At 45.2% G+C, this 16,976-nt stretch overlaps 1 protein-coding gene across 2 annotated transcripts in view; it reads left to right on the top strand.

The window, feature by feature from the left end:
• The window catches only part of LOC122379142 (potassium channel subfamily T member 2-like), a 155,802-nt gene that overhangs the window by 92,514 nt on the left and 46,312 nt on the right, over positions 1 to 16,976 (top strand). For both annotated transcript variants that reach the window (XM_043361089.1, XM_043361090.1), the window contains exons 4-9: positions 2,163 to 2,262; positions 8,787 to 8,994; positions 9,401 to 9,475; positions 10,961 to 11,044; positions 14,321 to 14,415; positions 15,884 to 16,067. In XM_043361089.1, coding sequence (XP_043217024.1) covers positions 2,163 to 2,262; positions 8,787 to 8,994; positions 9,401 to 9,475; positions 10,961 to 11,044; positions 14,321 to 14,415; positions 15,884 to 16,067 — 746 coding nt within the window. The remainder of the gene's footprint in view (positions 1 to 2,162; positions 2,263 to 8,786; positions 8,995 to 9,400; positions 9,476 to 10,960; positions 11,045 to 14,320; positions 14,416 to 15,883; positions 16,068 to 16,976) is intronic.

Genomic DNA, 16,976 nt, shown 5'->3' with positions numbered 1-16,976 from the left:
ATAAGCTATGTCGCTGTAATAATATGGGAGCTATTTGTATATCACTATTTACTTCTAGATCTAGTTTGATTTAGGGTAGACGCTTGACCTCAGACATAATTTCTAGTTATATTTAACAATCTGGTCCAATGTCACGAGATAAGCGATATGGCCTACCAATATGGCTACGCAGAAAATGATATCTCTCTCTCTCTCTTTCTCTCTCTCTCTCTCTCTCTCTCTCTCTCTCTCTCTCTCTCTCTCTCTCTCTCTCTCTCCCTCTCTCTCTCTCTCTCTCTCTCTCTCTCCCTCTCTCTCTCTCCCTCTCTCTTTCTCTCCCTCTCTCTTTCTCTCCCTCTCTCTCTCTCCCTCTCTCTCTCTCACTCATGATTTTGCAGTTGTTTTCTTGCACGTTAAATCAACAGTGTTAAAGTTTGATCTTTAGATTAACCCGCGCCCCGCTGGGGGGGGGGGGGCAGAATCTGCCCACCTCCCGTTTTTCGCCAATAACTTCTAAACGCGTTACGCCGGCGACGTCAAACTTTCAGTACCTTATCATACATCAATTTGACACGTTCCCTGAAAATTACAGCAAAATCCGTCGGAAAAATTTTGGAGAAATTGACGTTTTAGTGACGTCATGTTCGCTATTTTCGCCTCAAAAACGGCAAAATTTCAAACGCCGCTAACATATTCATTTTTGAACGAATTAAGACGTAACAAAAAAGGTTATATGTGATTCTACTTTGTCTATCAAATGGCAATCTCGTTTTTTCAAAATTTTGGATTTTGGCCCAAATTTTAAAAAAACTGACTTTTTTGGAAAAATAATTATAAAATCCAAAATTTTGAGTGTATCAAAAAAACCAAGTTATTATTTGAGTTATTCAAAATTTTATGACGTCACGACAAAAAATTTTTGAAAATGACTTTTGGAAGTTCTAGACCTCGTATGGGAACAAATATAGCACCATTCGATTCGCCGTGAAAAACTGCATCAGATAGACACATTTTTAGGCCTTAACAACCAACTTCAAAATTTGACCTCACTTGACCTGACCTTGACCTGACCTCGACCTGAAATTCATCCAGAGGTGGTCCGTATCACTTATTGAGTGTGCCTATTGAATTCTATGAGTAAAATGACCCATAAAACATGTGTCGCACATGCCCTTTTCTATATTTTGTTTTTGGTGACCTGACCTGACCTGGCCTGACCTTGACCTTGACCTTTGAATGACAGTGTATGCAACGAATATTGTCTTGGTAGTCTAAGAACACGTTTTGGGCAATCAGTCTCAGTCCATTCTTCGGCAACTACGGTGCAAGGCCGATACTGTAGAAACTTGCATTTTGTACCCTTGACCTGACCTTGACCTGACCTCTGACCTACTTAAGCAAAAAAATGTGGGCTCTTAAGATCCGCCTTGTTGAGAGCTTTCGATTGCCGTTTTCTCCGTCTTTCTACGACCATCGGTTCGGAAGTCAGACAGGGGGGGGCCGAATCTGCCCTCCCCCCCCCCCCCCCAGCAGGGCGCGTATGGCTGAATAGCCCAGCGGGGCGCGGGTTAAGAAAAGAATAGGTAAAAAAATGAATGGATTTTAGCTTGCCTATAAAGCAAACATGTTTTATATCAAGATAGATTTTGAACGCTGTTCGTTCTCTAATTTTGCTATATTGTTCATTCGCTAGCATGTCTGCTTCCCCATTATTCTAAGAACTTTCATTTCCTTATAGCACAAATGCAAATACCGCAAAGCTACGTGGCGAAATGGCGCTTCATATAGGTTCTGCCGTGTGTGAGTCAAACCCTGTGGCCAAATGCTTATTTGCGGATACCGGGATCTGCGCTACCCAGGTTAAAGGATGCCTGACGTGCATGCTAAATTTCAAACCCAGCAAACACAAGCAAATTTGGTAGTTTCCGCAGCTTCACCGATGTTGTGCCTTGACCAGTTGGCTAACGCATAAACTGTGGTCATTGGGGATCGCTCTCAAAATCTGTGGGCTTTTGGGCTCAGTTACAGGTTCCCCGCATTTCAAGGTGCTGATTCTTTTGTAATTTGAGCGGTAAGACCGTGCTGCATTGAACAAATAAACACACCGTTATCATCGCCGTCCTTTTTAAAGGCATTTCGGCAAAGAAACTTGTGTTCCCTATTGACGCGATGTTTGTTTTCAGGCCTTCGGATACGTATTTTCAACTTGGTGATCAAGCTCCTAACCTGTGTGCTGTATATCGTTCGTGTGGCTGTCGACCAGGACCCCATAAATGCCACTTGGTGAGTACCCCGGCGCAGGAACGGACAAGGCTTCGTGTGTTCAGTTGCATGCTATAAAATGAAACAAAATTCGATTTGTTTGTTCCATCACAGTTTCTGTATTGTCGAGCATTACATTGCAGTCGCCTTCCTTTATGTAGGGAATCCATGTAAATTGACATACCAGATGGCAAATACATACATGATAAAGATTGTTGGTAACTTACTATAAATACGTGCATTCAATACTTTTTAATCATCCTACTTACATTGGTATTGCTTGAACGTTAATAAGCCAATAGAATGTGAGCAACTCAATGAGATGGACGCCTAATTATCAAGGTTTTAGCGTGATGCGAGTATTCCAGTTTCATAGCTTGCATGACCTGTGACCTATCGGCCATTTTACCCTCTCAGTGGCCAATGGGCTGGTAATGGCACAGACGGTGCAAATTCGAGCTCGACAGAACACTTACCTGAGGTGTGGGGTGCGACCAAGTAGGTGTTGTGACAGGAGGTGTCAATTACTTGTCCAGTTCCTAACACGTGTGGTGTGATTGATAAATGACGTCTATTAAGTTTCTTAGGGTTGAGTTAAGATGATATGTGAAGCTAATGAACGTTAGGTTTTTCCGTCGAATGACCTGCAAATAGCCTACTGGCTCTGCTTGGAAATGTTATAATTCGACCTAACTTATTATAAATTCCAAGACAAGCTTTTTCAATAAATATTAAGAGCAGTTGAATGTTTTGGATAGACAATAACCATTATTTGCTCCTCGTCACCCCACGTAACATTGATTGCGCTTCAATAAGACTGTTGAGTGGCTTTGTTGTTCTTGTCCTGCTTTATAAAATCTACTCATTAAAACGACTATTTGAGTCGTGCTGTGCGGCTACTAATCCAACTGTGTATTATCGTAAATGAATATGCGTTTTGGCAGCCCTCATCGTGGGCAGTTCATTTATTTTTAACATACAGCTTATTAAAGGGACTATCCCACCTTTAACATGGGGTTTGAGTTGAGATAGCCAAATTTGCGGCGAGGTTCAGAAACCACTATCTATCTAGGTTGCAACCCCCGCGGCCTCTTGGTGTTGAAGAAATTCGTTCCCTTCATTTGAAAATGGGCCTTGCGCAAGGCCCTATCTTCAACATGGAGCGACCGTTAGTGTGACGTCACCTCGTTTAGTCATTCTGATTTAAATGGGTTTGTTTGTTGAAAAATCGCTTAAAACTTGGTCTGAACTTTGTTGTGGTGCCTACAGAGTAAAAAGAATCAGCTTTATGACAGTAATGTGGCCTGGGGAAGGAGGTAATTTTGGGCTGTGACGTCACATATTTGAAAGTTTGTGTTTGGAATATGGGAAGCCTAAGATGTTTAATGAAAAATAAATGCCAGAACCGTGTTCCTGGTCATCCAATCTATAAAGTCGGGCACATTTTAACTGGTTTTAAGTTTGTACTGCGTTGACCAATCAATACGGCTGATGACACGCCCGCGCCGTAGCTGCGCCCACGATGTGCTGTGCGCCGCTATTGGAGGAGCCCTCCATCGACGGCTCGCAGGCGCAGCTGCGGTATTCGGCGCCAGAGAGGTACAGCACTGTCTATCACGTACACTGGCCAGTCTGCTGTGACCGGCACAACCCGAAGTAGAACATTTGCATTTTGTCGTTGAAGCTAGTGCTAACGCCACCACTGCCAGAGTACATACCTGTATTCTTACAGGTACTAGTCCAGGGATGTCCAAAGCAAACTGCCGGCCAATAAATCTCATTAATGTGGCAAATGGAGTGCATTATTATACACTTTACACTGTCATGTATAGTGTATAGTCTATATCCCGCGCACCGACGGGGGGGGGGCGGATATCCGCCCCCCCCCTGAGGTTTTTCGCGAATAGCGGGAAAACCGCGGCGCGTAGCGCCGCGAAATTTGGTATGACTATAACCTCATCAATTTTACACATGGTGTGCAAGTTTGAACCTCCTACCTTTTAAGGTCAGGTCACCAGGTCACTTTGAATGACCCAACCTCAAGTCACTTTTTTGCAACTTTGTCACCGTGCCAGAGCTACAGTAGATGTCAGAGGCCTTTGAAACTCACAGGATATTATAAGGTCATTAGTAGCTACAATTTGTATATCTCGGAATTTTGATATCGGTGACCTAAGGTCAGGTCAATTTCGCGACCTCCCCATTATAAGTCAATGGGGGAAAAATCAACTCCCTGTTTTTACCACTAAAACGGGTCGGAATGGCCCCATATACCATACATGACTTCATATACGATCAACCTTCACTACCTTGAGGTCTGTTTTGCTGTTGGGCAGCTGTGAGGTCATGTGACGTCATCAAAGGTCACCAAAGGTTTTTGGCCAATAACTCCGTACAGGAACAAGATACAGACGCGTGGATGGTCTCATTGTGTTCAGCTCGTCAAGACGCATCGAATGATATACATGATGACCTCGAGGTCACGTGACCTGAGGTCAACCTTTGACCTTGACCTTTCGAGGTCAACATATATATCATTCGATGCGGATTGACGAGAGGATCACGATGATGCCCTTAGTTTGTTCCTATCTTGACTAATTCGAAAGTTATTCGAGAAAAACTCTCTCCATATCTAGCGCCGCCATTTTGACTTTTTCGACCCCTGTGACGTCATCTTTGACCTGACCTGAAAATGACCTTAGTAAAAATTGTAGATCTTGGCCGTGCGTATCTGATGCCGTTTACCGCTTGTCGCTATCTTGCTTCGTTCTCGAGATCTCAGGGGGGGGGGCGGTCATCCGCCCCCCCCGTCGGTACGAAGTTGGCGCAGACCCCCGTCGGTGCGCGGGATATACTCGTATATTATAGTATACACTTATACACTGTCATGCTGTTTGCTATTGGTATTATTCTTGGTAAACAGATCCCTCAACTACCATTGTGTTGCTGTGGAAACGCGTGGCATTGCATAACATATGCTTCGTCATTTGTTTACCACTTCCCTTGTGACATAACAGCAACATTGAGGCGATAATATTCCTGGTTTATGAGTGGGTGACCTACAACAGCGCTTAGCGCGATGGTCGGGACGATCGTCCGGTCCACTTAGCTCTGTGTGGCGAATACCCATTACCAACAGCGTAAACTTCCGACGGCCAATCGCCCAGGCGGCACCCTCAGAACTGGACCGTAGAGGTAGAGGCCAGAAGGGTAAAAATAATGTTTTTTTATTAGCTGTCTACTTTCATTGAGCTGCAGCTAAAAGGACATAAATTGCTGTTGATCGGGACATTGTATTCTGAGCCTTTTTAATACCAATCAGTGTTTATTTATGTTAAATTCTTGACAAATGGTATCCATTACAAATTTACAAAAGTCAGCAGTTGATGGCCACATCTTATCGCAATGATCCTGTAATCACTGAAAGAATCTAAAACCTCAAGCGACATGCTATCACAGGCGTCGGGGGGAAAAATAAAAATGACGTCTTAACCGAAAATAAGAATAACATCATCGAATTGCATTCAAAAGCTTACACAAGTTTCAAGCGCCTTCTTCAAGTAATCTCCTTTGAAGTGAGAGCTAGAGTGAGTGCATGGGGAGACAATCGGATTAGGAGAGATACTCAGATCAATATCCTGCTTTTATAGCCCAGGGAATCCTGTTGTGTGCCCGTAGGTCTTCAGTACCAAGACACGCCTGTTTTGAGCGCACATGTGGCAGTGCCCACATGAGTATACATGCATGCCATTCTAGTCTTTCTGACTTATGAGCTTCTCCCAAGCACTGCTCATCTTAACGTTATTTGGGCTCGAACTGACAAACGTTGAGTTAAAGTAATTGACCAATACGGATCATTAGACTCGCATTGTGAGCCCTCCAGTGATTGCTCACGCAAATCATTGAGCACATGTCCGCTCTGGTCGTAGATTGCCCCTCTCGCTCCGCTGAATCTGCGCCGCGAATGGCGACTCTGCCGGTGTGTTGGTATCGAGTCACGTTGCGGAGCTCGGCTCGGTATTTGCTCATGGAAGGAAGCACATCGCCGGTCAGAGGGGTCGTAAACACTTCTGAGCTTACCGATTGCACCAATGAACCGCGCTCCCGACCAAAGGAGCGTAAAACTTCCGCTAAATTACATGAAAGTGTAATGGTATTACTCGATCGAATGTTACGGGCCAGCCGTTTCGTACCAAGTCACGTTAGTGGGGAATTCTCAGAAAGGTATTACGTGATAGACGAGTACCAGATGAGGCTTTGTCGCGACTTGACGGTTAGAGAAACGAGACCATTTGAACTTGATTCTTTCTCTGTAGCACTCGTAGGCGTTACTTGAAGTTGGAGATTCTTGTGTGGATTATGCATCCCCCTACTCCAGTAGCGAAACAAAAGTGTATGTCAAAAAAGATAAACAAAGGTGGTTTGCTAGAAATATGAATGCAATTTGTTTAATTGTATGCTTTTTAATGTGGTTATTCAGTAGGGTAGTGTGGGGTAATTTGAACATATTTTTACGTCTTCTCCGTTGTACCAAATTCCAGTTCAACCCTGGATGAAGAAAAACTGCTTCAGTAGCGCAAGTGTCACTTGCTTTCACCATGCAAGCCTCATTTTTGGACGAGCCGAGCATACCTTGAATAGCATAGCCTCACTTCTCCACCAAGTCACGGTGTGTTCAAATTGCCCAACCGTGGGGTAATTTGAACATACTGCCTTTACCTGTCATAAAAACGATAGTCTCGCCAGCACCGATGTTGTTTGACCCATAAACAAATAGGCAGAACAATTCTAAACATACCTTCACTTGAAAAATCAACACAACAGCAAAAATAACAGTTGCAGAGTATCAATATCTGCACGCTGCACACCGGTCAGTTGACAGAATTCGCCCCTCTTCAGTTAACAGAACGTCTTATCATTTTCGTTCGACAAAAACTCTCCCAACCGTACTACATCTGTAAAAGTGGTGCCAATCGAAACCTGGACATTTGGAGTTCTGATTTTGTCCAATGTCCAATTCGGAATTGTTTGGACAAAGGTAACAGACTGGACAATATTGGACGATGGCTTGCTACACTTCAGCGCTTTTTATAAAGTAATCGTGCATAGCATTGATTGGCGAATGGAAAGCTTGTTAAGATCTCAATATAATGAACACTTTTCGGCTGGTAAAATTACATGATAAGCAATATAAATGACGGTTTTGAGTGTTGATAGCTGCATAATTTTCGGACATATTTGGACAATTAGTTGACTTTAACATTTTTGGACGGAAAATCAACAAAAATGCCGGACATTAGACGGATATTAGACGTAAATTTTCTAAAACTGGCATCACTTATCTGCTACTGCCTTGGGTCGAAAATATTGGCAAAAAATAAAACTGGGAGCGTTGTTTCTTTCGGAGGTATCCTTGTCTTCATTCAAATTCTCACACTATGTTCAAATTACCCCACGCTAAAAGTTATTTTGCCATTAAAAAAAAACAGGGTTCAAAAGCAAATTTCTTGGATTGACGGCGCTGATTAGGTCATTATACAACAAAAGCCGTTGCGTATTAGGCGCTAGCAATGCAAGATTTTGCGCTGCAATGAAGTTGCAATGACGTGTTGTTAGGCGTTTTTCCTTGCGAAATTGTTTTTTTACACTGTGCGTTAACATCTTCATTCCCTGAAACTTAAAACCCCGTTCATATGATAGCCCTTTTAGTTACGATAATTTCTCTCATTGGTCTTATTGTCATGCCACTTATGGATTTTCCGTAATTTTCTGTTATTCACACTATGTTCAAATTGCCCCACATGTTCAAATTACCCCACTTTACCCTATATAATGATGTTTTCGACTTTGAACTCATCGACGACTATGCCGCTCGATGGTGCAACAAATCAAATACACCTGAGTATAGCAGCTAACAACGATTATCATCTGTTCACTAGTTGCCATTTCATTCAATCGTACAATTATGACGATGAGAGCGAGCTCGACGCTGACCTTCTCTTTCAATCGTTTTTCATTTTTCGGACGGCCACAGCTGCCCACTGCATGCACGCTGGCCGCGCGCGGCCGCTGCGGGCCAAATGTCAGTCCGCCCGGCCGACACTCACAGCACTCTGTCGGCCTGTCACCGAGCAATGGAGGGATTGACCTCCACGGTCCAATTCATCAACCGACCTGGCTTCACCAGTCACTTCACTACCCTCCAATAGATGCCTTTACTGCTCCCTGCGTTAGTGTGTGCGCTGCCTTAGCACCGGAGGGGCGCTTAAAGGTGTTTTATTTGGTTTATTGTTTATCATTTTGCTAAGATATCCAGTTGCCTTTGCACACCGACATGCATGCTAATTCACGCAAGAGTATCATTTTACCTGAGAGTTTTTATTGTATGTTTCACATATTGTTTTCTGCTTTATCGGTTCCTTCAGTACCTCCAAATAGATTCCTTCACTTCTTCACGGCTATGGTTTCTGTTGTCAGCGTTTTGCCATCAGTCAGCCCCTCCTATTGTGTTCATCCGGCTACTGACTGGCCCCTCCCGTCCTCAGTTTTGGCTGTCCGGCGCCGGACCGGGCCGTGTTCGAGAAGAACAGCAACCTGACCAAGGAGCAGTTCATGGAGGTGCCCAGCCACGAGGCCATCAACTGGGCGGCCATCTGGTTCGTGGACCGCCGGCTCGAGCTCTGGATCACGCAGACCGTGCTGGCGCTCGTCAGTCTTTCCGAGGCTCTGCTCCTGGCCTATCTCACCTATAAGGTGAGTGGAAGGCACCGCCCGGCACGAACAGGGATGGTGCCAGAGTACGAGGGACTCGGGGTGTTGCATTCCTCATTTCATCATAGCTGTATAGCTTATCATAGATAGTCAATGCTGGTTTTAGGGATGAGGGGGCATGCTTCGTTGCAATTCGAAACTTTGAATTCTAAGAATCTCCGATGGTATGGTCTTTGGCATGATTTAAAAGTTACTTTTAGATGTAATCTTTGAAAGCATAGGATAAGTATGGGCTAGCATGCATTCTTATGTGGTGATGAATATAGCGCAAATAATGTGTGCTTAACATGTGCAATGTTCAGCATCTACGTGTCCGGTGCAATGCCGATTGTTCGCCTCTTGCAGGAAACGCTACTATTGCTGATGTAGCATTCATCTATTCTTACAGGGTAACTTGTGGCAGCAACTATTGAACTTCTATTTTATACTAGAACTGGTGAACACCATACCTTTTATGGCGACGGTAAGAACTATAAAGGCAATTATGCTTTAGCTTGTCTTGAATTCCCTTTTTTATTCGATATATCGAATGCTAACGATTTTGTTTCCGCATATAAACTCCAAATAGCCTCACTCTTTAGTTTGTGAGAACGTTTCCCGCCAATGTGTTCGCTTTGTTCGGGATTGTTTTTACAACCCCCGACGGAGTCTCTCAGTTCGCTAGTTGCGGTCGTGCTTGATGGTTTAACTCGATTGCCGTTATTCTGTTCACGGCTGTCGGCGATAACAATCGCGTTACGAACCGCATTATTTAGCTCCTGTAAATTAACCCTATTCCTGGCGGGGGGGCCTCAGGAGCTCCCCCTGAGGTTTTTTGGTTATTTCTCCCAAACGCGTTGAGCTAGGAAGCTCAAATTTTCTGACTTTTCTTAAAAGGCTTCTACGCAACATGTCTGAAAATTTTGACTTGATCTGACCTCAGGTCAGGTCACCAGAGGCGGTTTGGTGACCCTACCTCAGAAAAGTTTGCAATCACGCCGGAGCTAGAGTTTTTGACCGATCAATTTCTTCTCTTCAGGCTTTAGTTAGGGTACCAGTATGTGCACTTTGTTTATCTCGGAATTTTGATATCGGTGACCTAAGGTCAGGTCAGTTTCGCGACCTCCCCATTATAAGTCAATGGGGGAAAAATCAACTCCCTGTTTTTACCACTAAAACGGGTCGGAATGGCCCCATATACCATACATGACTTCATATACGATCAACCTTCACTACCTTGAGGTCTGTTTTGCTGTTGGGCAGCTGTGAGGTCATGTGACGTCATCAAAGGTCACCAAAGGTTTTTGGCCAATAACTCCGTACAGGAACAAGATACAGACGCGTGGATGGTCTCATTGTGTTCAGCTTGTCAAGACGCATCGAATGATATACATGATGACCTCGAGGTCACGTGACCTGAGGTCAACCTTTGACCTTGACCTTTCGAGGTCAACATATATATCATTCGATGCGGATTGACGAGAGGATCACGATGATGCCCTTAGTTTGTTCCTATCTTGACTAATTCGAAAGTTATTCGAGAAAAACTCTCTCCATATCTAGCGCCGCCATTTTGACTTTTTCGACCCCTGTGACGTCATCTTTGACCTGACCTGAAAATGACCTTAGTAAAAATTGTAGATCTTGACCGTGCGTATCCGATGCCGTTTACCGTTTGTCGCTGCGATGTGTAGTTTTTGAGATCTGAAGGGGGGGCCGAATCGCCCCCCCCCCGCCAGTTTCTTGTCCCGGCGGAGCCCGCCAGGAATAGGGTTAATGTCTGGTTAACACATTTGTTCCATCAATTTGATGATTCCAGTTGATCTGACACACGATTGGATTTAAACTAACTAGCACAAGGCGTTTAAGCATTACAGTGAAATAGGCATTTCGGAATTCCCAAAAGGGGACTAGATGTTGTATAGTGCTTTTCTCGCCTTTCAGTGACTTTTTGCTCTGCCGTTCACAGGTGTTTTGGTCACCACTACGGAACATATTTGTACCAGTTTTTCTTAACTGCTGGCTAGCCAAATACGCACTTGAAAATATGTTTGTAAGTATCGTTCAAACTATCTCCCTGTAGGGTAAGGTGCCTAATTAGCGACCCTTTCCGATTTGCGACCTACCTCCCTACAGAAAAACTGGCAGGAGAAAACGGGGTAAAAACATCGTCAAAAGGTCAGCCATACTTTGGTTATCAAATTAAATTATTTTCCGGTCGTCGATGTTTCTGGTGAGACGTTTCAGGTGGGTGTAAATAAAAATGACGAGTTTCTTATCCAAAACGTGTGTGTTTGGGCCCTCTCTAATGTAAAGCGATGCACATTAGGATGATGCACCTTTTTTATTCTGAATCGACATTCCATTTTTAATTGATTGCCGTTTTCCCATAGTGAATCGCTCAACTGTGCACAGCATGGCGGTTAAAAATGTGTCGCAATTCATATTTCCTATTTGCGCCTGACTTGGTCGCAAATAGCTCAAGAAAGGAAAGAAAGGGGAAAAGAGAGAAATGAAAATGAGGTGTTGCTGAAGCTTGCAATGTGTGGCAGAGGATGCCAAATGTCGTCACCGACTGCAGGGGTGCCGAATTCAGCGCGGACCTCGAATATCATACAAGATAGCCCGCAAAATTTGGGTTTCCGCCTTCTTTTCGTCTTCGGTGCATCACGTTATCAGTTTTTACTTACGTAAATGTGTTGGCTAAACGTTCCTGTTCGAGTGATTGAGTGCTTTGCATTAATAGGTTACCTTTTTGAGACCATATTTCATCTTTTCAGGCGTCGCATTTTTTTGCCATTTTTAATATGGGGAAACCCATAGACTTATTAGCGACCCTCCCCGGTCGCTAATCGGGAATAGTTCCCTATTAGCGTTTTTTGCAATGGTTTGCCAAAATGCTCACTACAAATAAGTTGTTGAATATTGAGCAGAAAATGACTATATTTTAATAGAAAAATGAACGGTCTCTCCGAAAATCAAGCCAGTAACACAGTGGCACCCACAGAGCGTGAGCAATGACGGTTCAGATTAAGGGGGTCGCTAATTAGGCACCTTACCCTAGTATTATCGGCTCTTCCTTTCTTTGCTTTTCCGCTGGAATGTTAAAATATGCATTCATGTCACAAGAACACCTTAAATTGTTGTGATTCATTTTCATGCTTCTCTGATATACCTTTGCTGCTCACTATCCACTCAGAAACAGTTTTTAGAACATTCGATGATTGGTTTACTCCGAGGTATCCGGCCAGTCTCAATTTCCGGTAAATGCTTTTGACACGGAGACATTAGATGTCGAAATTTCCAGAAAGCCAAGGTTTAGTATGCCGACTATCTCAATCAATCTCAACATCGATACAGCGACCTTCTTTGAGATAACATTGGAAGTTTTTAAGGCCGTGCCGTTGTCCAGAAGACCCCCAGGTGTCTCCATGAACGAATGTCTTGACGGTCCGCGGATTCGATCCGCGCGCTGCACATCAAAAGAAATTCTTGCTAGCAATCCCCCGTCCAGGAGATTTCCCAACAACTGCGCATTTGAACGCATTTGAACGGCAAAATGCCATCAAAGATGAACAAACATCCACTCTATCACTGCACATCATCCACACTTGGCCAACGTCACCACAAACGCTGCCACAGCCAATCTCTAAAAAAACACGACCGAAGTCGTTACGACAGCCTGTCAGCCGCCGCCGCCGCTGGTACAGAATGCCGTCTGTGGCCTCTACAAAAAGGTGCCTCGGTAGCTCAATGGGTAGAGTTGCGGATCGTTAATCGAAAGGTTGCCGGTTCGATTCCGGGCGCGCCGCGACTTTTCCCATGTATACCAACGTATGGTCTCCAAAGAGACCAATGTACACCAGCGTATGGTCTCCAACGCATTATCTCCAAAGAGATAAAAATGTTGGTGGTTTAACTGAAGCCCAAATAAAAAACAAAATTGTCTAAAAAAGGGTGGCTCTTTGCAAAGACGTGCCAGGTGCCTCCGAGACAACCTAATGGGCTTTTCTGTTTCTGAGTGTCCGCACCTCAGTCAGGTGCCATGACACCCACGTCCCCATTGCACCCCTGTGTGCCTGTTGCATGGGCTGCGAGCCGTGTGCCGTGTGCCGGGGCCGGGGCCGGGGCCGGGGCCGGTGCGGCTCGTTGGCCGTCGCCCGGTCGCCCGGAGCCGTGTTTTCTGTTCGGAGATCATTAACTGGGTATCGATCGGACCGACACTGTGCCGCCGTGACCGACGCGCTTCATTGGGCGGCGGGCGTCCGTCCGACACCTCTGACCTTTCCCGGCAACTGCTAAATTGCGCTCGGTGAAATTTGGGCGCGCCTTTGATTTGGTGACCGGCTCCTTGAGGCGCTGTGGGATTAGGTGCCGTCTCGGGTGGCGGAAAAAACACACCCTGATTTGGTCAGTGTGATTGAATGCCCACTGAGGTGGTCATCTGGCTGATGGTAAATTGTAACAAGTGTTTTCAACTAAGAAGTTTTATATTTTTCTAGATGGTTGCGATGGTTGCAAGTCAAAAATATGTTTTTGGAAGTTTATATTTCCCTCAATAATACAATAACCGCGACAATAAATAACTTAAGTTATTCGCAACATGCCTGCTTTCAAGTAGTCTGACAAGCGGAGCGGGCAGCTGCCAATGAATACATACCAGGTTTCATGAACGAATTAAATGGTGTTTTGTGACACCATAGTGCAAACTTTGCGTAATGGCATCACCACAGTGCAACTGTCGCTCACAAGACTGGAACTTTTGAGATACAAATAGTGGTCACGCCCTTTCGCCAACTTCATTCTCAATTATGCATATTTCAATTTCTTAAAGCGTTCACCGGTCGGCCGGCGTCGCCGTCATTTTCAATTCATGACCAGTTATTTGACAAAATGGCATTAAAGGTGACCGTTCGGGGCCAATATCTGAAATTGCGGCCACACTTCCCTGGCCTCACTTACCGCAAATGAACTCCTCAGTTTGGGAAAAGCGACAATGAGACTAACATTTTTGGCTGGTATGACTGCAATTGTAACCGGAAATTTTCCTCATCTCCTAGTGATCAGTTTTTCAATCATAATTTATTTTGAGCCTGCTTTCAGTTTTTAACTTGTTAAAAGCTCACCCAGATAATTCACTTAGAAATTAAATTCTATCCCACCTTACCACGCTCTTGCTGCATGCGCTTTTAGTGCAAAATCAACCTATCAATTTCAAATATTCTGCCGTCCTGCTGATACATATCTGTATTCTGTGACAAATGTATGCACCTATCATTATAGGTATTAGAGTGTTAAATGCCTGTAAAAATGTGCTGGTTTGTTTCAGAACGATTTGAATCGTGCCATGCAGCGCTCTCAGTCGGCCTTATCGCAGCAGCTAATGGTGCTTTCTGCAACGCTGCTTTGCCTCGTATTTACAAGGTGAGTCAACAGATAGTCCTGTCGGCATGTTCCACATGAATCAGCCGACCACCGGTTGTGGTATAATCGCAGTGTTCCTTTACATCCGGAAATAAGCCCTCCAAGTATTGGCTATGGCCATATTTAATATTCATTTGACATTCTTTTTTTTTGCTGCAGCAGCGCTTGGCTCGGCACCCATTGTGCGCCATATTGACAGTTACGAGCCACCGACCGGTGTCATTCAACAAGTGTCACATAAACACTAAATGGCGCTGTGCGCGGCCGGCGATAATAGGGCGGCGATTAGCATCCATTACCGCGCTGCTATAGAGGCGTCCCGTAAATCCTACTCGATGGCGGCCACCAGTCATTGCTGTGAAGCTAGTCGTCCGTTGGTACCACGCAGCCCATGAGAGACGGTTTCTGCGCAGCGCCAGTCGTTTGATCGTAGCACTCCCGTAATTACGGCGCCGCCTGGCTCACGTCATCAATTAATGTTTGTGACAGTGCAATTGATCGATGTCGATGTCGCTGAGAAACGGCGTCGTGAAATTATATCGGCGCTTAATTGTCCCTTAGTGCAGCGCAGCGTCTACTGTAAGGCACTGCCAAGTTCACATGCTCTTCGACTTCGCCCGGTAATTGCTCGAGACTTACAGTGAGTGGATTTCAATTAAGTTTCTCTTTGTAATGATGCATGTCTCCTCTGTAGACGAAAATTAATTGCGAATGCCTATTTGAAGCATTTGAATTTATAAGTTGTACCATCAAGATAATTGTAAGAAATAATTAGACCATTCTACTCTTACTTCTGTGGTTACCTGCGGGCCTGCGGCGTAAACACTTCACAAGTATCCAGTGCCCAGCCGTTTGCACAGCGCGGCGGCCGTAGCTAGCGCCGCGCAGCTACCGCCTGGCGGTAAGCAGTGATACTGTGCCGCAGTGCACTCATGCGGTGCGGTACAGCCTACCCTGCCAGTGCGGAGCGCGCTGCACCGGCCGCCGCTGCACAGCGCACAGTCCCGACTAAAAGCTGAAACAGACTCTTTCCGCGTTCAGGAAATCGCATGCGAGAGCCTATTCAAATACATTATAATTCTTCCCGCATCAATCGCATCCGGGAGGAGCGTGCGATTGATGCGAGCGTGCTAACATGTATTTGAATAGACTCTCGCATGCGATTTCCTGACTGCGGAAAGAGTCTGTTTCAGGCATAAGTCCGTATGAGAGCTCACAGTTCCGACAGATTTTCTCCGATTCTGGTGTATGTCTTATGTGACGACCATCAGGACAGTATCCCTGTGATCTATTACCACTTTTTCAGTTAAGACAGTTCCTAATAACATGCTACATCCGACAGTGATGTGCCTTTACGAAGTTAATAAGCGCGTCAATCGGCGTCGCTGTCCCTCATCCCACGATTGGCGAAATCGCACTCCTTCTTGTTCTGCCAGCCCGTGCATCCATGAACCTGTTTCTGTTTCAGCGTTTGCGGTATACAGCACTTTCAAAGGGCCGGCCACCGTCACTTGAACATCTTCCAAGCCTCCTATTTCGTAATCGTGACGTTCTCGACAGTAGGCTACGGCGACTTCGTGCCCGACATCTGGCCCTCGCAGCTCTTCATGGTGATCATGATCTGCGTGGCGCTCATCGTGCTACCGACTCAGGTCAGTCCGGCGAATAAATGAATGACCATTATACACACATCAGACTGGATTCCCACATCCTCTGCTGTGGGCTGTATGCCTCGTCCATGTTAGTGATCCAATTTGAGGTTGTTTACTTTTTAACAGGATTGATGAGTGTTTTTTAGTAGTATTTTCCTATCATATGGAGGACTATATACTACGTTATGATACGTTTATAACATCATTGCATCACAATCCTTTACGAAATACGCGTCACAAAGTATTTGTTGCCTTTTACTTTCTAATTTACCGCCCATCATCTGCTCGAGTTAGAGATGTTCCTTGTAGTGTTCTTATTAGCCTGTCGCGAGGCGGACTTTCGCCAGTTTCTCAGATTAGTGCCGCTGAGCCTGCGCCACCTGGGTGGAATTACAACAAGTTTTCTTCCCTTATTCGCTCAGGAATTCATGTTATTGCGAATTCCGTGTCGACTTACCTCATAGGATGCAAGAAAACGAGCTCTCGTCATTCATTGCATCATTTTCCTTTATTTTTTATTCTTTTGTCCGTGAAATAATGCCAAAAATGCATCTATGCCTATTGTTTATATCGGTACTGCCAGCTTTAAAAGCTGGATCTGCAAACTGCATCTCCTAAACCACTCGTTCGTCTGATTCGAGTCAATGAGAGTCCGGGTTTCTGAGCCGGACTCGTCTCCCGGACTCCCGTGCTGCTCGGTCGTCAGCTGGCCAGCAGTCCGTGGAGCCGGTCGTTCCACTCTCGGTCCTGGTCGTTCCACCCTCGGTCCTGGTCGTTCCACCCTCGGTCCTGGTCGTTCCACCCTCGGTCCTGGTCGTTCCACCCTCGGTCCTGGTCGTTCCACCCTCGGTCCTGGTCGTTCCACCCTCGGTCCTGGTCGTTCCACCCTCGGTCCTGGTCGTTCCACCC

This window comes from Amphibalanus amphitrite, unplaced genomic scaffold (genome assembly GCF_019059575.1).
Source record: "Amphibalanus amphitrite isolate SeventyFive unplaced genomic scaffold, NRLGWU_Aamphi_draft 000072F_arrow, whole genome shotgun sequence".
In the NCBI taxonomy this organism is placed as follows: Eukaryota; Metazoa; Arthropoda; class Thecostraca; order Balanomorpha; family Balanidae; genus Amphibalanus; species Amphibalanus amphitrite.
Note: the sequence above shows the minus strand (reverse complement) of the source record. Positions and strands in the feature narration are given on the sequence as shown.